Source organism: Puntigrus tetrazona, chromosome 20 (assembly GCF_018831695.1).
Source record: "Puntigrus tetrazona isolate hp1 chromosome 20, ASM1883169v1, whole genome shotgun sequence".
NCBI classification, from domain to species: Eukaryota; Metazoa; Chordata; class Actinopteri; order Cypriniformes; family Cyprinidae; genus Puntigrus; species Puntigrus tetrazona.
The window spans coordinates 18,382,694-18,409,128 of NC_056718.1; the positions used below are offsets into that span (position 1 = coordinate 18,382,694).

At 33.6% G+C, this 26,435-nt stretch overlaps 3 protein-coding genes across 3 annotated transcripts in view; all 3 read right to left on the reverse strand.

The window, feature by feature from the left end:
• The window catches only part of adgrf6 (adhesion G protein-coupled receptor F6), a 34,424-nt gene extending 15,927 nt beyond the window's left edge, over window positions 1–18,497 (reverse strand). The window contains exons 1-49 of the mRNA XM_043218603.1: window positions 18,447–18,497; window positions 18,196–18,354; window positions 17,908–18,054; window positions 17,650–17,796; window positions 17,285–17,431; window positions 16,640–16,792; window positions 16,370–16,525; window positions 15,913–16,059; window positions 15,662–15,820; window positions 15,373–15,519; window positions 15,115–15,261; window positions 14,728–14,874; window positions 14,153–14,305; window positions 13,883–14,038; window positions 13,425–13,571; window positions 13,174–13,332; window positions 12,884–13,030; window positions 12,624–12,770; window positions 12,248–12,394; window positions 11,604–11,756; window positions 11,334–11,489; window positions 10,877–11,023; window positions 10,626–10,784; window positions 10,346–10,492; window positions 9,946–10,092; window positions 9,367–9,513; window positions 9,059–9,205; window positions 8,673–8,819; window positions 8,354–8,500; window positions 8,007–8,153; window positions 6,921–7,067; window positions 6,553–6,699; window positions 6,234–6,380; window positions 5,887–6,033; window positions 5,251–5,397; window positions 4,908–5,054; window positions 4,171–4,317; window positions 3,831–3,980; window positions 3,571–3,717; window positions 3,254–3,400; window positions 2,951–3,097; window positions 2,564–2,710; window positions 2,310–2,456; window positions 1,869–2,015; window positions 1,419–1,565; window positions 1,050–1,196; window positions 731–877; window positions 387–533; window positions 19–165 (exon numbers count right to left, since the gene is read on the reverse strand). Coding sequence (XP_043074538.1) covers window positions 19–165; window positions 387–533; window positions 731–877; window positions 1,050–1,196; window positions 1,419–1,565; window positions 1,869–2,015; window positions 2,310–2,456; window positions 2,564–2,710; window positions 2,951–3,097; window positions 3,254–3,400; window positions 3,571–3,717; window positions 3,831–3,980; window positions 4,171–4,317; window positions 4,908–5,054; window positions 5,251–5,397; window positions 5,887–6,033; window positions 6,234–6,380; window positions 6,553–6,699; window positions 6,921–7,067; window positions 8,007–8,153; window positions 8,354–8,500; window positions 8,673–8,819; window positions 9,059–9,205; window positions 9,367–9,513; window positions 9,946–10,092; window positions 10,346–10,492; window positions 10,626–10,784; window positions 10,877–11,023; window positions 11,334–11,489; window positions 11,604–11,756; window positions 12,248–12,394; window positions 12,624–12,770; window positions 12,884–13,030; window positions 13,174–13,332; window positions 13,425–13,571; window positions 13,883–14,038; window positions 14,153–14,305; window positions 14,728–14,874; window positions 15,115–15,261; window positions 15,373–15,519; window positions 15,662–15,820; window positions 15,913–16,059; window positions 16,370–16,525; window positions 16,640–16,792; window positions 17,285–17,431; window positions 17,650–17,796; window positions 17,908–18,054; window positions 18,196–18,354; window positions 18,447–18,456 — 7,162 coding nt within the window. The 5' untranslated portion in view covers window positions 18,457–18,497. The remainder of the gene's footprint in view (window positions 1–18; window positions 166–386; window positions 534–730; window positions 878–1,049; window positions 1,197–1,418; window positions 1,566–1,868; window positions 2,016–2,309; window positions 2,457–2,563; window positions 2,711–2,950; window positions 3,098–3,253; window positions 3,401–3,570; window positions 3,718–3,830; window positions 3,981–4,170; window positions 4,318–4,907; window positions 5,055–5,250; window positions 5,398–5,886; window positions 6,034–6,233; window positions 6,381–6,552; window positions 6,700–6,920; window positions 7,068–8,006; window positions 8,154–8,353; window positions 8,501–8,672; window positions 8,820–9,058; window positions 9,206–9,366; window positions 9,514–9,945; window positions 10,093–10,345; window positions 10,493–10,625; window positions 10,785–10,876; window positions 11,024–11,333; window positions 11,490–11,603; window positions 11,757–12,247; window positions 12,395–12,623; window positions 12,771–12,883; window positions 13,031–13,173; window positions 13,333–13,424; window positions 13,572–13,882; window positions 14,039–14,152; window positions 14,306–14,727; window positions 14,875–15,114; window positions 15,262–15,372; window positions 15,520–15,661; window positions 15,821–15,912; window positions 16,060–16,369; window positions 16,526–16,639; window positions 16,793–17,284; window positions 17,432–17,649; window positions 17,797–17,907; window positions 18,055–18,195; window positions 18,355–18,446) is intronic.
• LOC122325497 (fibrillin-2-like) lies at window positions 18,473–23,126 on the reverse strand. Its single transcript, XM_043220535.1, has 14 exons — window positions 23,084–23,126; window positions 22,796–22,942; window positions 22,538–22,684; window positions 22,165–22,311; window positions 21,719–21,871; window positions 21,449–21,604; window positions 20,991–21,137; window positions 20,740–20,898; window positions 20,452–20,598; window positions 20,193–20,339; window positions 19,824–19,970; window positions 19,180–19,332; window positions 18,910–19,065; window positions 18,473–18,597 (listed from the first exon to the last, which is right to left on the reverse strand). The coding sequence occupies exons 1-14, from the start codon at window positions 23,124–23,126 to the stop codon at window positions 18,473–18,475; spliced, it is 1,974 nt and encodes a 657-aa protein (XP_043076470.1).
• LOC122325498 (adhesion G protein-coupled receptor E2-like) lies at window positions 23,110–26,416 on the reverse strand. Its single transcript, XM_043220536.1, has 10 exons — window positions 26,320–26,416; window positions 25,861–26,007; window positions 25,610–25,768; window positions 25,322–25,468; window positions 25,064–25,210; window positions 24,692–24,838; window positions 24,061–24,213; window positions 23,792–23,946; window positions 23,334–23,480; window positions 23,110–23,241 (listed from the first exon to the last, which is right to left on the reverse strand). The coding sequence occupies exons 1-8, from the start codon at window positions 26,414–26,416 to the stop codon at window positions 23,936–23,938; spliced, it is 1,008 nt and encodes a 335-aa protein (XP_043076471.1). The 3' UTR covers window positions 23,110–23,241; window positions 23,334–23,480; window positions 23,792–23,935.
• Window positions 26,417–26,435: the final 19 nt, after the last annotated feature.

A 26,435-nucleotide genomic window follows, 5' to 3' on the forward strand; every position in this document is an offset into this window, starting at 1 on the left:
CAAATCTAAATAAAGTACCTCTACACGTGTTATTATTGCTGATGCGGAGACTTGAGTTTGTTTCAGTGAATCCATCCAAACACGAGCAACTGTAACTTCCCTTTACATTTGTGCAGTTGGCATTTTGGCCACATACAGGTGGACTGAACAGACATTCATTTATATCTAGAGGAGAAAAAATAATAATCTGAATGTATGAATATGAACACCTACATCTGGTATATATTATCATTAATTTAAATCTATACAAGGAGAATAAGACATAAGAAAGAAGAATATCAACACTTTTAAACAAAAGAAAACTAAGATTTTGAAAAAATGTCTATAAAAACAATATTTAAGACCTAAATTGACATATTTTCTCATGCTACAAACAGCACCAGTACCTCTACATGTGTTATTGTTGCTGATGAGGAGACTTAAGTTTGTTGCAGTGAATCCATCCAGACATGAACAATTATAACTTCCCAGCTGATTTGTGCAGATGGAATTTGGACCACATACAAATGAACTGAACAGACATTCATCTATATCTATGGGGGAAAACAATTAAAAATACATAAAAAACCCACAATAAGCACAATTAGCTTTTGTTATAATGTTATCAGTGATGAGTCAGAACTTTCATAAATATCTAAAATCAAATAAATTATGAAATTAAAAATTACAGCTGACAGAATTTACACAGTACAAATAATAAAAAAAACTGTTTTACAAACTAAAAATATACCTTCACATGTATTATTGTTGTTTATAGGGAGGTTTGGGTCTGTTACATTATATCCACTCATGCACGAGCAATTGTGACTCCCAACAGTGTTGTTACAGATTGAGTTTGGACCACAGACATCTGACATCTCAACACATTCATCCACATCTATATTAAAAGGAATTTCCAGACAAAAGAGGAGTTTGGGTCACTCATAAATATGTCAAGGTCAACTCACATATTTAACATTTTTGCAACAGATTAGTTCATTTACAATAATCAAATACAAAGTATAAACTTAAAATGATTCAAGGTAAAAGTAAATAAATACAGAATTTACCTCTACATGTGTTATTGTTGCTGATGGGGAGACTTGAGTTTGTTGCAGTGAATCCATCCAGACATGAACAATTATAACTTCCCATTACATTTGTGCAGTTGGAATTTGGACCACATACAGGTGAACTGAACAGACATTCATTTATATCTATGGGGGGAAATATTATTAAAATAAGAATCGATTTAACAATAAGTTAAATTTCATGAAATTACAATTGAAAATAAGCACAAGAAGCTTTAGGTTTAATCGTAAAAGGTTGGATTACACACTGATGGTGATACTTAAATATCTGAAATACAACAAAAGGTCACAGCTGAAGGAAGTAAAACAATAACAAACTGTTCAGAGCTTCTGCTGTAAATCATATACCTTCACATGTGTTGTTCCTGGTTATAGGGAGGTTTGGGTCTGTTACATTATATCCACTCATGCACGAGCAATTGTGACTCCCAACAGTGTTGTTACAGATTGAGTTTGGACCACAGACATCTGACATCTCAACACATTCATCCACATCTATGTTAAAAAAAACAAAACACATTTAGTCACAGGGACAGTAGGAGTGTCAGCATATTCTTTCTGTGGGTATCCTTACAATCCAATACTTTAACTACACATTTATAAACACAGAAACTGTATGAATTTGTGTATCTTTACAATTCCAATTTACATGACACATGACAAAAGAATGTTGCAATGTAACAAAAATCACATCTGGAATAGATAGATTTCAGCATGACATAACACTGTACTGACCAATAAGAAGCCAAGACAAGAACTACCCATGTATGTTTACACAGATCTGAAAACAGAATGTACCTCTACATGTGTTATTGTTGCTGATGAGGAGACTTGAATTTGTTTCTGTGAATCCACCCAGACATGAGCAATTGTAACTTCCCATTACATTTGTGCAGTTGGCATTTGGACCACATACAGATGAATTGGACAGACATTCATTTATATCTAAAAAAATATTTATATTTGAAAAAGTGATTACTTTCACTTATAAAAACAAGAAATATAAGAAATATATCTATACAATGAGCACACAAATTATGTTAAACTTTCAAATGTAAATTTCTAATTTCTAATAATAATAATCATAATCATTATCTGGATCCTTATATTAAGAACAAACTTAAAAAAAAAAATCTGCAAAATAATGGTGAAAAAATAAATGTGTAATTTATGCAATAACCAAAACTTAAAAATGACTAGCAAACTGTGATGCAGAATATCATATAAACAAAAACTTACCAGTGCATGGGTTGTCTTTACTAATGACTGTATTTCCGTTACTGACATTAAATCCATCCCAACAAAAGCACGAGAAGCTTCCGTTGTAATTGTAACAGTTAGAGTTTGGCCCACACACTGATTCTGAGTCAAGACATTCATGAATATCTGAAATAAAATACAATTTGATAAACTGATTATATATTTTAGTTAGAGGGAAATTCGTGCAGAACAAACAGTAACAAACTGTTTAACGTTTCAGCTGTCACTTATACCTTTGCATGGGTTATTGCTGTTTATAGGGAAGTTTGGGTCTGTTACGTTATATCCACTCATGCACGAGCAATTGTGACTCCCAACAGTGTTGTTACAGATTGAGTTTGGACCACAGACATCTGACATCTCAACACATTCATCCACATCTATAGTAAAAGAGGTTACAGGGAAACGAACAGGGTGACGCATTCATATGTAAAATTCAACTCATACACGAGTATCCGTATAATGTTCTATTTACAATATTATGTCCAAAGTAGGAACAGGAACACCAAAAACCTCATGATGTTGGCATTAAAAAAAGTTGTTGTTACTTAGTTTAATAAAACTGATTGAACTAATTTTGTGTAAAAACATCTAGTTTTTATTTATTAAGCTGAACATACCTCTACACGTGTTATTGTTGCTGATCGGGAGACTTAAGTTCGTTGCAGTGAATCCATCCAGACATGAGCAATTATAACTTCCAATTACATTTGTGCAGGTAGCATTTGGACCACATACAGATTCATTGAAAAGGCATTCATTTATATCTATGAAAAAATATATAAAAGTAATAAACAGTAGCTGTCTATAAAAAGGAATATAAAGAGAATATATTTAAAGCACAACTGCTTATCTTTTTAAGCAGTTTCAAATAAACAGTACCTGAAAATCTTGATTGAGAACATTAAATAGAGAAAACTTACCAATGCAAGGATTACTTTTGGAAACATCTTTATTTGCATCTGAGACTTTATATCCTTCCCAACAAAAACATGAGAAGCTTCCGTCATAGTTGTAACAATAGGAGTTCGGTCCACACACTGATACTGAATCAAGACATTCATGAATATCTGAAACAATACAAAGAGACAGGTTACAGTTGACAGAAAAATAAGGCAGTATAAACAGTTACTAGCTGTCGGTCATACCTTTGCATGTGTTATGTGTTAAGGTTACAACTGATGGAGTATTTGAGCAGTATTTATAACTAACTGTTTATTGCTTCAGCTGTCAGTCCTACCTTTGCATGTGTTGTTGCTGTCTATAGGGAGGTTTGGGTCTGTTACATTATATCCACTCATGCACGAGCAATTGTGACTCCCAACAGTGTTGTTACAGATTGAGTTTGGACCACAGACATCTGACATCTCAACACATTCATCCACATCTATATTAAAAGGAATTAGAGTGAAAATAAGAAATTAAATACAAAGTAAAACTCAATTAGATAAACTATAGCTAATGATTTAAAGTAAACACATATCTAAATATGGAATGTACCTCTACATATATTATTGTTGCTGATGCGGAGACTTGAGTTTGTTGCAGTGAATCCATCAAAGCACGAGCAACTGTAATTTCCAATTTCATTTGTGCAGGTAGCATTTGGACCACATACAGGTGGACTGAACAGACATTCATTTATATCTATTGAAAAGAGATTAAAAAAAATTCATGCAATTAATATTATAACAGCACAGGGTGACACACTCATTGTGAATTAAGACCCACATGAATATATGAAATAAAATGAATACTAAAATAAAGGCTTACAGTTAAAAGAAGTTTTAGGCATTACAAACAATAACTAACTGTTTATTGATTCAGCTGTCAGTCCTACCTTCACATGTGTTGTTCCTGGTTATAGGGAGGTTTGGGTCTGTTACATTATATCCACTCATGCACGAGCAATTGTGACTCCCAACAGTGTTGTTACAGATTGAGTTTGGACCACAGACATCTGACATCTCAACACATTCATCCACATCTATATTAAAAAAGAAGAGTTTATTTGCAAAAACAGATAAGTATTTTTTTTCTATCATTGTTTTTGTGTTTTCATTGTGTTAGCTAGCTTGTGTTGGTAAAATTTATCATTGTTGTATTCTACAACAATTTGGAGGCATGATGGATGAATTTAGGTCAATATTTGAAATAACCAAATGACATCTAAAAATCATAAATCAAACATTATAAATCAAAACAATGCAATGGAACTTCACTTCCTTTATAAAATACTTGATTTCTACACAAATGGACACAAATTATATGTGTATATGTGATATATATATATATATATATATATATATATATATATATATATATATATATATATATATGTGTGTGTGTGTGTGTGTGTGTGTGTGTGTGTGTGTGTAACTTTTGAAAAGCTAAAAATGTAAAAAAAGATATTACAATAGGCAATTATTTAATTTCAGAGAGTTCAGTCCACACACTGATGGTGAGTTAAGACAAGTATTTGAAATAAAATAATTGGTAAAGTGAAAGGTTACATCTGATGGAGTAATTGAGCAGTATTAATAACTAACTGTTTATTGCTTCAGCTGTCAATCCTACCTTTGCATGTGTTGTTGTTGTTTATAGGGAGGTTTGGGTCTGTTACATTATATCCACTCATGCACGAGCAATTGTGACTCCCAACAGTGTTGTTACAGATTGAGTTTGGACCACAGACATCTGATATCTCAACACATTCATCCACATCTATAGTAAAATACATTTATAAAGAAAACAGTTGTCATCACTCATACAGTGCATATGTGAAGGTCAACTCAATATTTGGAATCTTTACTAAAGAATGATACCCTTACAAAAATCCAATCCAAAGTAAAAAACAGAAATTTAGATTAGGTAGGTTAGATAGGTTAGAGTAATAAAGGAATCTGAATAAAGAATGTACCTCTACATGTGTTATTGTTGCTGATGAGGAGAAGTGAGTTTGTTGCAGTGAATCCATCCAGACATGAACAATTATAACTTCCCATTACATTTGTGCAGATGGCATTTGGACCACATACAGGTGAACTGAACTGACATTCATTTATATCTGGGGGGAGACAAATGTAATGTTTAACATACACAATACAACTTTGTACCTACTTAAATGTTACAAAGTAACTGAAAATTATTTTTAAGAATGAAGCTGTTTAATGATTGTTTTATTTTATTATTTATGTTTTGTTTACCAGTAGATGACACTGTCACAAAATTAATTTATTTTGTGTATGGCAGAAAATGGCAACGATACTTGACAGTTTTGATATCAGTGTGCAAATGAAAATATAGATCACCAACACCCAGTCTGGAGAATGGTGTTAACTGTGGATGAGGGTTAGGGCTTAGCAATAAAAGAGATAAATAAATCTATCTAGAGATTAAAACGTGATTTTCATGTAATAAATCTTAATTGTCATATTTGAAAAAACACTAGATGCATTACATGAGAAGATTAATAAAAGGAAAACCATCAGGTTAATAAAATACAACAACCAAACATAAAACTCTAAATTTTACTTTTGACTAAAAGAGAATGTACCTGAGCATGTGTTATTGTTGCTGATGAGGAGACTTGAGTTTGTTACACTGAATCCATCCAGACATGAACAATTATAACTTCCCATTACATTTGTGCAGTTGGAATTTGGACCACATACAGGTGAACTGAACAGACATTCATTTATATCTATGAAAAAAATTATATTTGGAAATTTGGTAAATTTTATGCAATCATACACAGACAATGACTGCATGAATAGCTCAAATAATATAACAGATGTAGTGAAAGGTTACAGTAGAAAGAGAATTCTGACAGTACCAACTATATATATATGGTTGAATAGGGAATCTATACAAACTGTTCAGGGCTTCAGCTGTCAATCATACCTTCACATGTGTTGTTCCTGGTTATAGGGAGGTTTGGGTCTGTTACATTATATCCACTCATGCACGAGCAATTGTGACTCCCAACAGTGTTGTTACAGATTGAGTTTGGACCACAGACATCTGACATCTCAACACATTCATCCACATCTATATTAAAAGGAATTTCCAGACAAAAGAGCAGTTTGGGTCACTCATAAATATGTCAAGGTCAACTCACATATTTGACATTTTTGCAACAGAATAGTTCATTTACAATAATCAAATCCAAAGTATAAACTTAAAATGATTCAAGGTAAAAGTAAAGAAATACAGAATGTACCTCTACATGTGTTATTGTTGCTGATGAGGAGAAGTGAGTTTGTTGCAGTGAACCCATCCAGACATGAACAATTATAACTTCCCATTACATTTGTGCAGTTGGCATTTGGACCACATACAGGTGAACTGAACAGACATTCATTTATATCTATGGGGGAAATATTATTAAAATAAGAATCTATTTAACAATAAGTTTAATTTTATGAAATTACAATTGAAAATAAGCACAAGAAGCTTTAGGTTTAATCGTAAAAGGTTGGATTACACACTGATGGTGATACTTAAATATCTGAAATACAACAAAAGGTCACAGCTGAAGGAAGTAAAACAATAACAAACTGTTCAGAGCTTCTGCTGTAAATCATATACCTTCACATGTGTTGTTCCTGGTTATAGGGAGGTTTGGGTCTGTTACATTATATCCACTCATGCACGAGCAATTGTGACTCCCAACAGTGTTGTTACAGATTGAGTTTGGTCCACAGACATCTGATATCTCAACACATTCATCCACATCTATATTAAAAAGAAGTCACAGGAAAAAAAACTGAAACTACAATATTGATCATATTTACAATATCTAACATTACAATTTAAGGAAAAATGTACAAATAAGAATTATACAAAAAGTGAAGGCAAAGTATATAAAACCATTGCAAAGGTAAATGACTTGTATCTTCCTCCATGGTGCCGACACAAACAAATTTCAGTTATTCCAGTTTTTACTATGCTAAAAACTAAAAATGTAAAGATCATAGGTAAAATTAATTTATTTTGTGTATGGCAGAAAATGGCAACGATACTTGACAGTTTTGATATCAGTGTGCAAATGAAAATATAGATCACCAACACCCAGTCTGGAGAATGGTGTTAACTGTGGATGAGGGTTAGGGCTTAGCAATAAAAGAGATAAATAAATCTATCTAGAGATTAAAATGTGATTTTCATGAAATTTAATCTCACCATTTTTTCTTAACTTTTTTCTTGAAATTAAACAAGACTTTTCTTGAAATTTAACAACTTTATCAATCTTGAGATGGATTTATTTTTTATTATTACTTGGCCATAAACCTGCTCCGTAGTTAACCCTGAAATCTAATACATGATTTTATATACAGTTTGTTTGAAGATATGATGAGTCAGTTTTGGAAAAATTACACAAACTTACAAATCATTTTGTAAAAATATGTATCTAATAAAAAAGGCAGTAAAGTTAACCTTTAGAAAATTCATTATTGTAGTAGTATTCTACAAATATATGGAGGCATGACTTTTGAATGTTTCCAAAGTGAACTCTAAAACTCTAATGAACTCTAAAAATCTTAGTTGTCATATTTGGAAAAACACTAGATGCATTACATGAGAAGAATAATAAAAGGAAAACCATCAGGTTAATAAAAAACAACAACCAAACATAAACCTCTGAATTTTATATTTGACTAAAAGAGAATGTACCTCTACATGTGTTATTGTTGCTGATGAGGAGACTTGAGTTTGTTGCAGTGAATCCATCCAGACATGAACAATTATAACTTCCCATTACATTTGTGCAGTTGGCATTTGGACCACATACAGGTGAACTGAACAGACATTCATTTATATCTATGAAAAAAATTATATTTGGAAATTTGGTAAATTTTATGCAATCATACACAGACAATGACTGCATGAATATCTCAAATAATATAACAGATGTAGTGAAAGGTTACAGTAGAAAGAGAATTCTGACAGTACCAACTATATATATATGGTTGAATAGGGAATCTATACAAACTGTTCAGGGCTTCAGCTGTCAATCATACCTTCACATGTGTTGTTCCTGGTTATAGGGAGGTTTGGGTTTGTTACATTATATCCACTCATGCACGAGCAATTGTGACTCCCAACAGTGTTGTTACAGATTGAGTTTGGACCACAGACATCTGATATCTCAACACATTCATCCACATCTATATTAAAAGGAATTTCCAGACAAAAGAGCAGTTTGGGTCACTCATAAATATGTCAAGGTCAACTCACATATTTGACATTTTTGCAACAGAATAGTTCATTTACAATAATCAAATCCAAAGTATAAACTTAAAATGATTCAAGGTAAAAGTAAAGAAATACAGAATGTACCTCTACATGTGTTATTGTTGCTGATGAGGAGAAGTGAGTTTGTTGCAGTGAACCCATCCAGACATGAACAATTATAACTTCCCATTACATTTGTGCAGTTGGCATTTGGACCACATACAGGTGAACTGAACAGACATTCATTTATATCTAGAGGGAAAAAAATTATTGTAATGTATACTTACAAATTTAATCACCTACAACATGAAAGACAGCTGCTATATTTTATTCACTTATATCTATACAAATTGAATAAAAACTAAAAAAGTACAAAAGAAACACTATAATTCTAAACACTAAAGATACAATTTTAAAACAATTTTCCTGAATAAAAAATGGTTATAAGCAGTCCAAATCGCACATCAAAGTAATAATAATTTGTTAATGACCTCTACATGTGTTATTGTTGCTGATGAGGAGAAGTGAGTTTGTTGCAGTGAATCCATCCAGACATGAACAATTATAACTTCCCATTACATTTGTGCAGTTGGCATTTGGACCACATACAGGTGAACTGAACTGACATTCATTTATATCTATGGGGGGAAATATTATTAAAATAAGAATCTATTTAACAATAAGTTTAATTTCATGAAATTACAATGATACTTAAATATCTGAAATACAACAAAAGGTCACAGCTGAAGGAAGTAAAACAATAACAAACTGTTCAGAGCTTCTGCTGTAAATCATATACCTTCACATGTGTTGTTCCTGGTTATAGGGAGGTTTGGGTCTGTTACATTATATCCACTCATGCACGAGCAATTGTGACTCCCAACAGTGTTGTTACAGATTGAGTTTGGTCCACAGACATCTGATATCTCAACACATTCATCCACATCTATATTAAAAAGAAGTCACAGGAAAAAAAACTGAAACTACAATATTGATCATATTTACAATATCTAACATTATAATTTAAGGAAAAATGTACAAATAAGAATTATACAAAAAGTGAAGGCAAAGTATATAAAACCATTGCAAAGGTAAATGACTTGTATCTTCCTCCATGGTGCCGACACAAACAAATTTCAGTTATTCCAGTTTTTACTATGCTAAAAACTAAAAATGTAAAGATCATAGGTAAAGACGCGAAACAAAACCTTTACAAGAAACTGTTCAAAATGGCTGAAATGTCAAGTAAGGTAAATCATGAAAAAAGAAATCCTTTAAAATCTATGGCAAAGTAGCAAAAAAATAATAAAAAACCTTCCAAAACTTTTGCTTTCTAATTCAAGATTACAGAACATGAGGATTTTAGTTAAGAATTTACCTCTACATGTGTTATTGATGTTGATAGTAAGATTTGAAATGGTTTCATTGAATCCATCCAAACATAAGCAACTGTAACTTCCCATTTGATTTGTGCAGTTGGAATATTGACCACAAACAGATGGACTGATCAAACATTCATTTATATCTATAGAAGGGAAAAAATTCTAATTAGAAGCATATTTAATTTATACAGAGTAAAAAGTAGGCAAAGATCTCAAAAGAATGACTTCTGGTATCGAAATTCATGCATACATATTATAGAACAAAGAAGAAGAAGGAAAATACAAAAATGAATTATTAGTTGGATGAAGTTATAGTAGCATTCATACAAACTTTTAAGGCAAAGCAGCTCTGCACACTCAATCTAATGAGATCTCAAATGAGTGAATAACACTTACCCTGACATGAGTTGTTACGGCTCACAGGACTGTCTTTATTGGAGGTATTAAATCCACTCCAGCATGAACACATGTGACTCCCAATGAAGTTAATACAATCTGAGTATGGACCACACACTGACACTGCATCTTTACATTCATTGATATCTGGAAAAAAAACAATGAGACGGTATTGCATAAAAGTTACAATTAAAGGTGTCATGTGTCAACAAAATAAATTCATACTGGTCATGTTACTACAATTCAAATCAGAACATTTAAAATTCATGTGATTTCTCACCTTTCAGGCAAAGTGGACCCTCTGAAGGGAGAGCTTGAATACATCCACAAGTGCCTCCCACAATGCCATCACACACCTGATAGGCTCTGCAGGTGTCACTGGGCCAGACATGATCCTGCTCACACTGGCACTCATATTCTGTTCCATTTAACCCACACACTGTAATAGAATGGGAATCATTTATTTGTGTTCAATCTGTCAGTCTCTCCTAAAACTGAACTGTGTGACATGATGAAACATTCAGATCTCACCAGTATTCATATCGATGTCTGTGATATTAATGCTGTTTCTCAGAGTCAAAGGCAGGCTGATATTTCTGACGAGATTTCTTAAGTAATCCACCAGGAACAAGTCAAAGAATCTCAAATCAATGTCAATCACGTATTTAGAAGGTAGTACTGAAAGAACAAACAGAAGCAGGTTGAGAAGAACAATCAGTATGATTACGTTCCCATAATGACAAAAATTACTATTTACAGTCGTTTTTAAATCTAAAATTATTTCTTTCTCAGACAAAATACAACATAAGCCCGAGGTTAATGTTTAAAGGTTCTTACTAAGGTTTTAACATTTCAACAAAACTTCATATAATAGACTATGTTCCTGACATGGAATTGTTTGCAAACAAAAAACAAGCACATTATCAATTTGTCAAAGTAACTGACAGCAGAAAACTGATGTTGTAATAGATTGAAGTCAGTGTCTCACCTTGGCAGAACTGTCCGTCGGTTGGAAGGGCATTGATACATGTACATGAACCATTAGTGATGACATCACAGGCCTCGTATAAGTAACACGTGTCATTCGGCCAAACAAACAGACCCTCACATTTACACTGATACTGGGTTTCATTCAGGGAACACACTGAACAACAGAGGAAGAGACAAAAAATCTAAATCTTGTCATTTCTGGCAGGTAATGATGTATAAAGTTGAATCTTAGCTATACAACATAACAAAGCCGAGTCAGAGATCGTACCAGTAGTTATGTTGATTTCTGTGATGTTAGTGCTGTCACTGATTGTGTAGGGCAAACTGAAATACATCAGGATGTTCCTCAGCTGATCAGTCATTCTGCTGTCCATGCTATTGATCTGAATTTCAATCAGATACTCAGTCAAAGGCAGAGTCACTGTAGAAAAAGAGTGGGAAAAACAACGAGAAATTATGACTATGACTTTTAACTACAAATATAATCAACAAAGTTTGTAATAGATGACTGTTTATTGCAACTGTACTTTGTGTTGCTTTAAAGTCCTGCATGTATTTAAACAGCTTTAATCATAGCTAAAAGCAGAAGTAAAGTAACCGTATACCAAAATAAAAAATATATGGAATTCATTTTTGTTACATTTACACAATATAAATAAGATATATGAAGTTTATTAGCAAAACAGAGAACTCTAATTTTGAAAAAAAACTAAAGTATATATTTTATTATGTTATTATGTTTTCATGTTTTGTGTAAGCTAGCTGTACTTGTTAGTATTTTTTACCTTATCCAAATATACCAACTACAGTTTGATTGAGATTAATTGGAATGTACAATGGAAAAATTCAGTTATTGTTTTTTTGTAAATGAACTCCTTATATTATGATGAAATATATCTTCTACATGCTCACCATTGCATGGGTTCCTGGCCCTGACTAGTTCACTGCTATTTGTTACTGTATATCCAGTCAAGCAGGAACAGCTGTAACTCCCAATTAAGTTTGTGCAACGAGAGTTTGGACCACAGACCTCCGTCGTCTGAAGACATTCATTCACATCTTTATTACAGAGAGAGATGAAAAAAAAAAAAAAAAAAACATACTTAGTCTTTCTAGTAAGAACACAAGTCAATTTTAATTTGAATATCTTTTATGTTTTGGTTACCAAATTTGAAAATCAGACGATGAAGAAAATTCTTTTTGCAAGAGATCAAAACTCTAATTATTGTATAATTGTTTATTTAATAATAAAGAATGCTAAGTAAAAATAGTTTAATAAAGCATTTACCTCTACATGTGTTATTGTTGCTGATGAGGAGAAGTGAGTTTGTTGCAGTGAACCCATCCAGACATGAACAATTATAACTTCCCAGCTGATTTGTGCAGATGGAATTTGGACCACATACAGGTGAACTGAACAGACATTCATTTATATCTATGGAAGAAACAAAAGTAACATTAGAAAAAATATTGTAAAGACAAAGCATGTCTGTACGGTTTATTCGGAGAAAATAAAAACAGAAAACAAATTGAGTGAATAACACTTACCCTGACATGAGTTGTTACGGCTCACAGGACTGTCTTTATTGGAGGTATTAAATCCACTCCAGCATGAACACATGTGACTCCCAATGAAGTTAATACAATCTGAGTATGGACCACACACTGACACTGCATCTTTACATTCATTGATATCTGGAAAAAAAAACAATGAGACGGTATTGCATAAAAGTTACAATTAAAGGTGTCATGTGTCATCAAAATAAATTCATACTGGTCATGTTACTACAATTCAAATCAGAAAATGTGTCAGCAAAAAAATTCATGTGATTTCTCACCTTTCAGGCAAAGTGGACCCTCTGAAGGGAGAGCTTGAATACATCCACAAGTGCCTCCCACAATGCCATCACACACCTGATAGGCTCTGCAGGTGTCACTGGGCCAGACATGATCCTGCTCACACTGGCACTCATATTCTGTTCCATTTAACCCACACACTGTAATAGAATGGGAATCATTTATTTGTGTTCAATCTGTCAGTCTCTCCTAAAACTGAACTGTGTGACATGATGAAACATTCAGATCTCACCAGTATTCATATCGATGTCTGTGATATTAATGCTGTTTCTCAGAGTCAAAGGCAGGCTGATATTTCTGACGAGATTTCTTAAGTAATCCACCAGGAACAAGTCAAAGAATCTCAAATCAATGTCAATCACGTATTTAGAAGGTAGTACTGAAAGAACAAACAGAAGCAGGTTGAGAAGAACAATCAGTATGATTACATTCCCATAATGACAAAAATTACTATTTACAGTCGTTTCAAAATCTAAAACAATTTCTTTCTCAGACAAAATACAACATAAATCCCGAGGTTAATGTTTAAAGGTTCTTACTAAGGTTTTAACATTTCAACAAAACTTCATATAATAGACTATGTTCCTGACATGGAATTGTTTGCAAACAAAAAACAAGCACATTATCAATTTGTCAAAGTAACTGACAGCAGAAAACTGATGTTGTAATAGATTGAAGTCAGTGTCTCACCTTGGCAGAACTGTCCGTCGGTTGGAAGGGCATTGATACATGTACATGAACCATTAGTGATGACATCACAGGCCTCGTATAAGTAACACGTGTCATTCGGCCAAACAAACAGACCCTCACATTTACACTGATACTGGGTTTCATTCAGGGAACACACTGAACAACAGAGGAAGAGACAAAAAATCTAAATCTTGTCATTTCTGGCAGGTAATGATGTATAAAGTTGAATCTTAGCTATACAACATAACAAAGCCGAGTCAGAGATCGTACCAGTAGTTATGTTGATTTCTGTGATGTTAGTGCTGTCACTGATTGTGTAGGGCAAACTGAAATACATCAGGATGTTCCTCAGCTGATCAGTCATTCTGCTGTCCATGCTATTGATCTGAATTTCAATCAGATACTCAGTCAAAGGCAGAGTCACTGTAGAAAAGAGTGGGAAAACATTCTGAAATAAAGTCTGACTTTTAACTTATAATCAACATACAAATAGATGACTGTTTATTGCAACTGACTTGAAAAGTCCTGATCAATTTAAACAGCTTCATGACTAAAAGCAGATGTAATGCTAGTAAAAATATATGGAATTTTTTTGTTACATTTACACAATATAAATAAGATATATGGTTTATTAAAAACAGAAAATGTAATTTGAAACAGGGTATATATTTTATTATGTTAAAAAAAAAGCAAATTTTGTGTAACACGTACTTGTTAGTATTTTTACCTTATCCAAATATACCAACTACAGTGGATTGAGATTAATTACACTGTACAATGGAAAAATATTATTGTTTTTTTGTAAATAACTATATTATGATGGAATATATCTTCTACATGCTCACCATTGCATGGGTTCCTGGCCCTGACTAGTTCACTGCTATTTGTTACTGTATATCCAGTCAAGCAGGAACAGCTGTAACTCCCAATTAAGTTTGTGCAACGAGAGTTTGGACCACAGACCTCCGTCGTCTGAAGACATTCATTCACATCTTTATTACAAGAAGAGAAAAAAAACAAAAAAAAAAACATACTTAGTCTTTCTAGTAAGAACACAAAAGTCAATTTTAATTTGAATATCATTGATGTTTTGGTTATCAAATGTAAAAATTTGAAGAAAAAAAAATATTCTTTTGCAAAAGATTACAGTAAATAAATTAATAAATGCCTATAATTGAATATATTTAATAATATTCCAAAATTATGTAAAAATAGTTGATTTCAGCATTTACCTCTACATGTGTTATTGTTGCTGATGAGGAGAAGTGAGTTTGTTGCAGTGAACCCATCCAGACATGAACAATTATAACTTCCCAGCTGATTTGTGCAGATGGAATTTGGACCACATACAGGTGAACTGAACAGACATTCATTTATATCTATGGAAGAAACAAAAGTAACATTAGAAAAATACTGCAAAGACAAAGCATGTCTGTACGCTCAAACTAAGAATGTAAAAACAGAAAACAAATTGAGTGAATAACACTTACCCTGACATGAGTTGTTACGGCTCACAGGACTGTCTTTATTGGAGGTATTAAATCCACTCCAGCATGAACACATGTGACTCCCAATGAAGTTAATACAATCTGAGTATGGACCACACACTGATACTGCATCTTTACATTCATTGATATCTGGAAAAAAAACAATGAGACGGTATTGCATAAAAGTTACAATTAAAGGTGTCATGTGTCATCAAAATAAATTCATACTGGTCATGTTACTACAATTCAAATCAGAAAATGTGTCAGCAAAAAAATGCATGTGATTTCTCACCTTTCAGGCAAAGTGGACCCTCTGAAGGGAGAGCTTGAATACATCCACAAGTGCCTCCCACAATGCCATCACACACCTGATAGGCTCTGCAGGTGTCACTGGGCCAGACATGATCCTGCTCACACTGGCACTCATATTCTGTTCCATTTAACCCACACACTGTAATAGAATGGGAATCATTTATTTGTGTTCAATCTGTCAGTCTCTCCTAAAACTGAACTGTGTGACATGATGAAACATTCAGATCTCACCAGTATTCATATCGATGTCTGTGATATTAATGCTGTTTCTCAGAGTCAAAGGCAGGCTGATATTTCTGACGAGATTTCTTAAGTAATCCACCAGGAACAAGTCAAAGAATCTCAAATCAATGTCAATCACGTATTTAGAAGGTAGTACTGAAAGAACAAACAGAAGCAGGTTGAGAAGAACAATCAGTATGATTACATTCCCATAATGACAAAAATTACTATTTACAGTCGTTTCAAAATCTGAAACAATTTCTTTCTCAGACAAAATACAACATAAATCCCGAGGTTAATGTTTAAAGGTTCTTACTAAGGTTTTAACATTTCAACAAAACTTCATATAATAGACTATGTTCCTGACATGGAATTGTTTGCAAACAAAAACAAGCACATTATCAATTTGTCAAAGTAACTGACAGCAGAAAACTGATGTTGTAATAGATTGAAGTCAGTGTCTCACCTTGGCAGAACTGTCCGTCGGTTGGAAGGGCATTGATACATGTACATGAACCATTAGTGATGACATCACAGGCCTCGTATAAGTAACACGTGTCATTCGGCCAAACAAACAGACCCTCACATTTACACTGATACTGGGTTTCATTCAGGGAACACACTGAACAACAGAGGAAGAGACAAAAAATCTAAATCTTGTCATTTCTGGCAGGTAATGATGTATAAAGTTGAATCTTAGCTATACAACATAACAAAGCCGAGTCAGAGATCGTACCAGTAGTTATGTTGATTTCTGTGATGTTAGTGCTGTCACTGATTGTGTAGGGCAAACTGAAATACATCAGGATGTTCCTCAGCTGATCAGTCATTCTGCTGTCCATGCTATTGATCTGAATTTCAATCAGATACTCAGTCAAAGGCAGAGTCACTGTAGAAAAAGAGTGGGAAAAACAACGAGAAATTATGACTATGACTTTTAACTACAAATATAATCAACAAAGTTTGTAATAGATGACTGTTTATTGCAACTGTACTTTGTGTTGCTTTAAAGTCCTGCATGTATTTAAACAGCTTTAATCATAGCTAAAAGCAGAAGTAAAGTAACCGTATACCAAAATAAAAATATATGGAATTCATTTTTGTTACATTTACACAATATAAATAAGATATATGAAGTTTATTAGCAAAACAGAGAACTCTAATTTTGAAAAAAAAAACTAAAGTATATATTTTATTATGTTATTATGTTTTCATGTTTTGTGTAAGCTAGCTGTACTTGTTAGTATTTTTTACCTTATCCAAATATACCAACTACAGTTTGATTGAGATTAATTGGAATGTACAATGGAAAAATTCAGTTATTGTTTTTTTGTAAATGAACTCCTTATATTATGATGAAATATATCTTCTACATGCTCACCATTGCATGGGTTCCTGGCCCTGACTAGTTCACTGCTATTTGTTACTGTATATCCAGTCAAGCAGGAACAGCTGTAACTCCCAATTAAGTTTGTGCAACGAGAGTTTGGACCACAGACCTCCATCGTCTGAAGACATTCATTCACATCTTTATTACAGAGAGAGATGAAAAAAAACATACTTAGTCTTCCTAGTAAGAACACAAGTCAATTTTAATTTGAATATCTTTTATGTTTTGGTTACCAAATTTGAAAATCAGACGATGAAGAAAATTCTTTTTGCAAGAGATCAAAACTCTAATTATTGTATAATTGTTTATTTAATAATAAAGAATGCTAAGTAAAAATAGTTTAATAAAGCATTTACCTCTACATGTGTTATTGTTGCTGATGAGGAGAAGTGAGTTTGTTGCAGTGAACCCATCCAGACATGAACAATTATAACTTCCCAGCTGATTTGTGCAGATGGAATTTGGACCACATACAGGTGAACTGAACAGACATTCATTTATATCTATGGAAGAAACAAAAGTAACATTAGAAAAATACTGCAAAGACAAAGCATGTCTGTACGCTCAAACTAAGAATGTAAAAACAGAAAACAAATTGAGTGAATAACACTTACCCTGACATGAGTTGTTACGGCTCACAGGACTGTCTTTATTGGAGGTATTAAATCCACTCCAGCATGAACACATGTGACTCCCAATGAAGTTAATACAATCTGAGTATGGACCACACACTGATACTGCATCTTTACATTCATTGATATCTGGAAAAAAACAATGAGACGGTATTGCATAAAAGTTACAATTAAAGGTGTCATGTGTCATCAAAATAAATTCATACTGGTCATGTTACTACAATTCAAATCAGAAAATGTGTCAGCAAAAAAATGCATGTGATTTCTCACCTTTCAGGCAAAGTGGACCCTCTGAAGGGAGAGCTTGAATACATCCACAAGTGCCTCCCACAATGCCATCACACACCTGATAGGCTCTGCAGGTGTCACTGGGCCAGACATGATCCTGCTCACACTGGCACTCATATTCTGTTCCATTTAACCCACACACTGTAATAGAATGGGAATCATTTATTTGTGTTCAATCTGTCAGTCTCTCCTAAAACTGAACTGTGTGACATGATGAAACATTCAGATCTCACCAGTATTCATATCGATGTCTGTGATATTAATGCTGTTTCTCAGAGTCAAAGGCAGGCAGGCTGATATTTCTGACGAGATTTCTTAAGTAATCCACCAGGAACAAGTCAAAGAATCTCAAATCAATGTCAATCACGTATTTAGAAGGTAGTACTGAAAGAACAAACAGAAGCAGGTTGAGAAGAACAATCAGTATGATTACATTCCCATAATGACAAAAATTACTATTTAAAGTCGTTTTTAAAATCTGAAACAATTTCTTTCTCAGAAAAAATACAACATAAATCCCGAGGTTAATGTTTAAAGGTTCTTACTAAGGTTTTAACATTTCAACAAAACTTCATATAATAGACTATGTTCCTGACATGGAATTGTTTGCAAACAAAAAACAAGCACATTATCAATTTGTCAAAGTAACTGACAGCAGAAAACTGATGTTGTAATAGATTGAAGTCAGTGTCTCACCTTGGCAGAACTGTCCGTCGGTTGGAAGGGCATTGATACATGTACATGAACCATTAGTGATGACATCACAGGCCTCGTATAAGTAACACGTGTCATTCGGCCAAACAAACAGACCCTCACATTTACACTGATACTGGGTTTCATTCAGGGAACACACTGAACAACAGAGGAAGAGACAAAAAATCTAAATCTTGTCATTTCTGGCAGGTAATGATGTATAAAGTTGAATCTTAGCTATACAACATAACAAAGCCGAGTCAGAGATCGTACCAGTAGTTATGTTGATTTCTGTGATGTTAGTGCTGTCACTGATTGTGTAGGGCAAACTGAAATACATCAGGATGTTCCTCAGCTGATCAGTCATTCTGCTGTCCATGCTATTGATCTGAATTTCAATCAGATACTCAGTCAAAGGCAGAGTCACTGTAGAAAAAGAGTGGGAAAAACAACGAGAAATTATGACTATGACTTTTAACTACAAATATAATCAACAAAGTTTGTAATAGATGACTGTTTATTGCAACTGTACTTTGTGTTGCTTTAAAGTCCTGCATGTATTTAAACAGCTTTAATCATAGCTAAAAGCAGAAGTAAAGTAACCGTATACCAAAATAAAAAATATATGGAATTCATTTTTGTTACATTTACACAATATAAATAAGATATATGAAGTTTATTAGCAAAACAGAGAACTCTAATTTTGAAAAAAAACTAAAGTATATATTTTATTATGTTATTATGTTTTCATGTTTTGTGTAAGCTAGCTGTACTTGTTAGTATTTTTTACCTTATCCAAATATACCAACTACAGTTTGATTGAGATTAATTGGAATGTACAATGGAAAAATTCAGTTATTGTTTTTTTGTAAATGAACTCCTTATATTATGATGAAATATATCTTCTACATGCTCACCATTGCATGGGTTCCTGGCCCTGACTAGTTCACTGCTATTTGTTACTGTATATCCAGTCAAGCAGGAACAGCTGTAACTCCCAATTAAGTTTGTGCAACGAGAGTTTGGACCACAGACCTCCGTCGTCTGAAGACATTCATTCACATCTTTATTACAGAGAGATGAAAAAAAAAAAAAAAATACTTAGTCTTTCTAGTAAGAACACAAGTCAATTTTAATTTGAATATCTTTTATGTTTTGGTTACCAAATTTGAAAATCAGACGATGAAGAAAATTCTTTTTGCAAGAGATCAAAACTCTAATTATTGTATAATTGTTTATTTAATAATAAAGAATGCTAAGTAAAAATAGTTTAATAAAGCATTTACCTCTACATGTGTTATTGTTGCTGATGAGGAGAAGTGAGTTTGTTGCAGTGAACCCATCCAGACATGAACAATTATAACTTCCCAGCTGATTTGTGCAGATGGAATTTGGACCACATACAGGTGAACTGAACAGACATTCATTTATATCTATGGAAGAAACAAAAGTAACATTAGAAAAAATATTGTAAAGACAAAGCATGTCTGTACGGTTATTCGGAGAAAATAAAAACAGAAAACAAATTGAGTGAATAACACTTACCCTGACATGAGTTGTTACGGCTCACAGGACTGTCTTTATTGGAGGTATTAAATCCACTCCAGCATGAACACATGTGACTCCCAATGAAGTTAATACAATCTGAGTATGGACCACACACTGATACTGCATCTTTACATTCATTGATATCTGGAAAAAAACAATGAGACGGTATTGCATAAAAGTTACAATTAAAGGTGTCATGTGTCATCAAAATAAATTCATACTGGTCATGTTACTACAATTCAAATCAGAAAATGTGTCAGCAAAAAAATTCATGTGATTTCTCACCTTTCAGGCAAAGTGGACCCTCTGAAGGGAGAGCTTGAATACATCCACAAGTGCCTCCCACAATGCCATCACACACCTGATAGGCTCTGCAGGTGTCACTGGGCCAGACATGATCCTGCTCACACTGGCACTCATATTCTGTTCCATTTAACCCACACACTGTAATAGAATGGGAATCATTTATTTGTGTTCAATCTGTCAGTCTCTCCTAAAACTGAACTGTGTGACATGATGAAACATTCAGATCTCACCAGTATTCATATCGATGTCTGTGATATTAATGCTGTTTCTCAGAGTCAAAGGCAGGCTGATATTTCTGACGAGATTTCTTAAGTAATCCACCAGGAACAAGTCAAAGAATCTCAAATCAATGTCAATCACGTATTTAGAAGGTAGTACTGAAAGAACAAACAGAAGCAGGTTGAGAAGAACAATCAGTATGATTACATTCCCATAATGACAAAAATTACTATTTACAGTCGTTTCAAAATCTGAAACAATTTCTTTCTCAGAAAAAATACAACATAAATCCCGAGGTTAATGTTTAAAGGTTCTTACTAAAGTTTTAACATTTCAACAAAACTTCATATAATAGACTATGTTCCTGACATGGAATTGTTTGCAAACAAAAAACAAGCACATTATCAATTTGTCAAAGTAACTGACAGCAGAAAACTGATGTTGTAATAGATTGAAGTCAGTGTCTCACCTTGGCAGAACTGTCCGTCGGTTGGAAGGGCATTGATACATGTACATGAACCATTAGTGATGACATCACAGGCCTCGTATAAGTAACACGTGTCATTCGGCCAAACAAACAGACCCTCACATTTACACTGATACTGGGTTTCATTCAGGGAACACACTGAACAACAGAGGAAGAGACAAAAAATCTAAATCTTGTCATTTCTGGCAGGTAATGATGTATAAAGTTGAATCTTAGCTATACAACATAACAAAGCCGAGTCAGAGATCGTACCAGTAGTTATGTTGATTTCTGTGATGTTAGTGCTGTCACTGATTGTGTAGGGCAAACTGAAATACATCAGGATGTTCCTCAGCTGATCAGTCATTCTGCTGTCCATGCTATTGATCTGAATTTCAATCAGATACTCAGTCAAAGGCAGAGTCACTGTAGAAAAAGGACAAAAACATTCTGAAATAAAGTCTATGCCTTTTACATACAAATAGGATTTACAAAGATTGAAATAGATCAATTTATCGTTTTGACCAACTTGATGTAATGCTAGTGTATTTTGTTTCTCGTTTGGTTTTAAACTCCAAAATGTATTTAAACAGGGATAATCATAGCTAAAAAAAAGCAAATCAAACACGCACCAAGCCTTAAAATGGACTGAATGTATTACACTGACACGAAATATAAATTTAATATATCATGATGGAATATATCTTCTACATGCTCACCATTGCATGGGTTCCTGGCCCTGACTAGTTCACTGCTATTTGTTACTGTATATCCAGTCAAGCAGGAACAGCTGTAACTCCCAATTAAGTTTGTGCAACGAGAGTTTGGACCACAGACCTCCGTCGTCTGAAGACATTCATTCACATCTTTATTACAAGAAGAGAAAAAAACATACTTAGGCTTCCTTGTAGGAACACGAAAAGTCATTTTAATTTGAGCATCATTGATGTTTTGGTTATCAAATGTAAAAATTTTAATAAAAAAAACATATACATCACAAAATCATTACAGTAAATAAATTAATAAATGCCTAAAAAGAATATATTTGGTAATATTCCAAAATTATGCTATATACTTGATTTCAGAATTTACCTCTACATGTGTTATTGTTGCTGATGAGGAGAAGTGAGTTTGTTGCAGTGAACCCATCCAGACATGAACAATTATAACTTCCCAGCTGATTTGTGCAGATGGAATTTGGACCACATACAGGTGAACTGAACAGACATTCATTTATATCTATGGAAGAAACAAAAGTAACATTAGAAAAATACTGCAAAGACAAAGCATGTCTGTACGCTCAAACTAAGAATGTAAAAACAGAAAACAAATTGAGTGAATAACACTTACCCTGACATGAGTTGTTACGGCTCACAGGACTGTCTTTATTGGAGGTATTAAATCCACTCCAGCATGAACACATGTGACTCCCAATGAAGTTAATACAATCTGAGTATGGACCACACACTGATACTGCATCTTTACATTCATTGATATCTGGAAAAAAACAATGAGACGGTATTGCATAAAAGTTACAATTAAAGGTGTCATGTGTCATCAAAATAAATTCATACTGGTCATGTTACTACAATTCAAATCAGAAAATGTGTCAGCAAAAAAATTCATGTGATTTCTCACCTTTCAGGCAAAGTGGACCCTCTGAAGGAGAGCTTGAATACATCCACAAGTGCCTCCCACAATGCCATCACACACCTGATAGGCTCTGCAGGTGTCACTGGGCCAGACATGATCCTGCTCACACTGGCACTCATATTCTGTTCCATTTAACCCACACACTGTAATAGAATGGGAATCATTTATTTGTGTTCAATCTGTCAGTCTCTCCTAAAACTGAACTGTGTGACATGATGAAACATTCAGATCTCACCAGTATTCATATCGATGTCTGTGATATTAATGCTGTTTCTCAGAGTCAAAGGCAGGCTGATATTTCTGACGAGATTTCTTAAGTAATCCACCAGGAACAAGTCAAAGAATCTCAAATCAATGTCAATCACGTATTTAGAAGGTAGTACTGAAAGAACAAACAGAAGCAGGTTGAGAAGAACAATCAGTATGATTACATTCCCATAATGACAAAAATTACTATTTAAAGTCGTTTCAAAATCTGAAACAATTTCTTTCTCAGACAAAATACAACATAAATCCCGAGGTTAATGTTTAAAGGTTCTTACTAAGGTTTTAACATTTCAACAAAACTTCATATAATAGACTATGTTCCTGACATGGAATTGTTTGCAAACAAAAAACAAGCACATTATCAATTTGTCAAAGTAACTGACAGCAGAAAACTGTTGTTGTAATAGATTGAAGTCAGTGTCTCACCTTGGCAGAACTGTCCGTCGGTTGGAAGGGCATTGATACATGTACATGAACCATTAGTGATGACATCACAGGCCTCGTATAAGTAACACGTGTCATTCGGCCAAACAAACAGACCCTCACATTTACACTGATACTGGGTTTCATTCAGGAACACACTGAACAACAGAGGAAGAGACAAAAAATCTAAATCTTGTCATTTCTGGCAGGTAATGATGTATAAAGTTGAATCTTAGCTATACAACATAACAAAGCCGAGTCAGAGATCGTACCAGTAGTTATGTTGATTTCTGTGATGTTAGTGCTGTCACTGATTGTGTAGGGCAAACTGAAATACATCAGGATGTTCCTCAGCTGATCAGTCATTCTGCTGTCCATGCTATTGATCTGAATTTCAATCAGATACTCAGTCAAAGGCAGAGTCACTGTAGAAAAAGAGTGGAAAAACAACTGAAATTATGACTATGACTTTTAACTACAAATATAATCAACAAAGTTTGTAATAGATGACTGTTTATTGCAACTGTACTTCAATTGCTAAAGTCCTGCATGTATTTAAACAGCTTTAATCATAGCTAAAAGCTAAAGTAACCGTGTACCAAAATAAAAATATATGGAATTCATTTTTTGTTACATTTACACAATATAAATAAGATATATGAAGTTTATTAGCAAAACAGAGAACTCTAATTTTGAAAAAAACTAAAGTATATATTTTATTATGTTATTATGTTTTCATGTTTTGTGTAAGCTAGCTGTACTTGTTAGTATTTTTACCTTATCCAAATATACCAACTACAGTTTGATTGAGATTAATTGGAATGTACAATGGAAAAATTCAGTTATTGTTTTTTTGTAAATGAACTCCTATATTATGATGAAATATATCTTCTACATGCTCACCATTGCATGGGTTCCTGGCCCTGACTAGTTCACTGCTATTTGTTACTGTATATCCAGTCAAGCAGGAACAGCTGTAACTCCCAATTAAGTTTGTGCAACGAGAGTTTGGACCACAGACCTCCGTCGTCTGAAGACATTCATTCACATCTTTATTACAGAGAGAGATGAAAAAAAAAAAAAAACATACTTAGTCTTTCTAGTAAGAACACAAGTCAATTTTAATTTGAATATCTTTTATGTTTTGGTTATCAAATTTGAAAATCAGACGATGAAGAAAATTCTTTTACATCACAAGATCAAAACTCTAATTATTGTATAATTGTTTATTTAATAATAAAGAATGCTAAAAAAATAGTTTAATAAAGCATTTACCTCTACATGTGTTATTGTTGCTGATGAGGAGAAGTGAGTTTGTTGCAGTGAACCCATCCAGACATGAACAATTATAACTTCCCAGCTGATTTGTGCAGATGGAATTTGGACCACATACAGGTGAACTGAACAGACATTCATTTATATCTATGGAAGAAACAAAAGTAACATTAGAAAAATACTGCAAAGACAAAGCATGTCTGTACGCTCAAACTAAGAATGTAAAAACAGAAAACAAATTGAGTGAATAACACTTACCCTGACATGAGTTGTTACGGCTCACAGGACTGTCTTTATTGGAGGTATTAAATCCACTCCAGCATGAACACATGTGACTCCCAATGAAGTTAATACAATCTGAGTATGGACCACACACTGATACTGCATCTTTACATTCATTGATGTCTGGAAAAAAACAATGAGACGGTATTGCATAAAAGTTACAATTAAAGGTGTCATGTGTCATCAAAATAAATTCATACTGGTCATGTTACTACAATTCAAATCAGAAAATGTGTCAGCAAAAAAATGCATGTGATTTCTCACCTTTCAGGCAAAGTGGACCCTCTGAAGGGAGAGCTTGAATACATCCACAAGTGCCTCCCACAATGCCATCACACACCTGATAGGCTCTGCAGGTGTCACTGGGCCAGACATGATCCTGCTCACACTGGCACTCATATTCTGTTCCATTTAACCCACACACTGTAATAGAATGGGAATCATTTATTTGTGTTCAATCTGTCAGTCTCTCCTAAAACTGAACTGTGTGACATGATGAAACATTCAGATCTCACCAGTATTCATATCGATGTCTGTGATATTAATGCTGTTTCTCAGAGTCAAAGGCAGGCTGATATTTCTGACGAGATTTCTTAAGTAATCCACCAGGAACAAGTCAAAGAATCTCAAATCAATGTCAATCACGTATTTAGAAGGTAGTACTGAAAGAACAAACAGAAGCAGGTTGAGAAGAACAATCAGTATGATTACATTCCCATAATGATGACAAAAATACTATTTAAAGTCGTTTCAAAATCTAAAACAATTTCTTTCTCAGACAAAATACAACATAAATCCCGAGGTTAATGTTTAAAGGTTCTTACTAAGGTTTTAACATTTCAACAAAACTTCATATAATAGACTATGTTCCTGACATGGAATTGTTTGCAAACAAAAACAAGCACATTATCAATTTGTCAAAGTAACTGACAGCAGAAAACTGATGTTGTAATAGATTGAAGTCAGTGTCTCACCTTGGCAGAACTGTCCGTCGGTTGGAAGGGCATTGATACATGTACATGAACCATTAGTGATGACATCACAGGCCTCGTATAAAGTAACACGTGTCATTCGGCCAAACAAACAGACC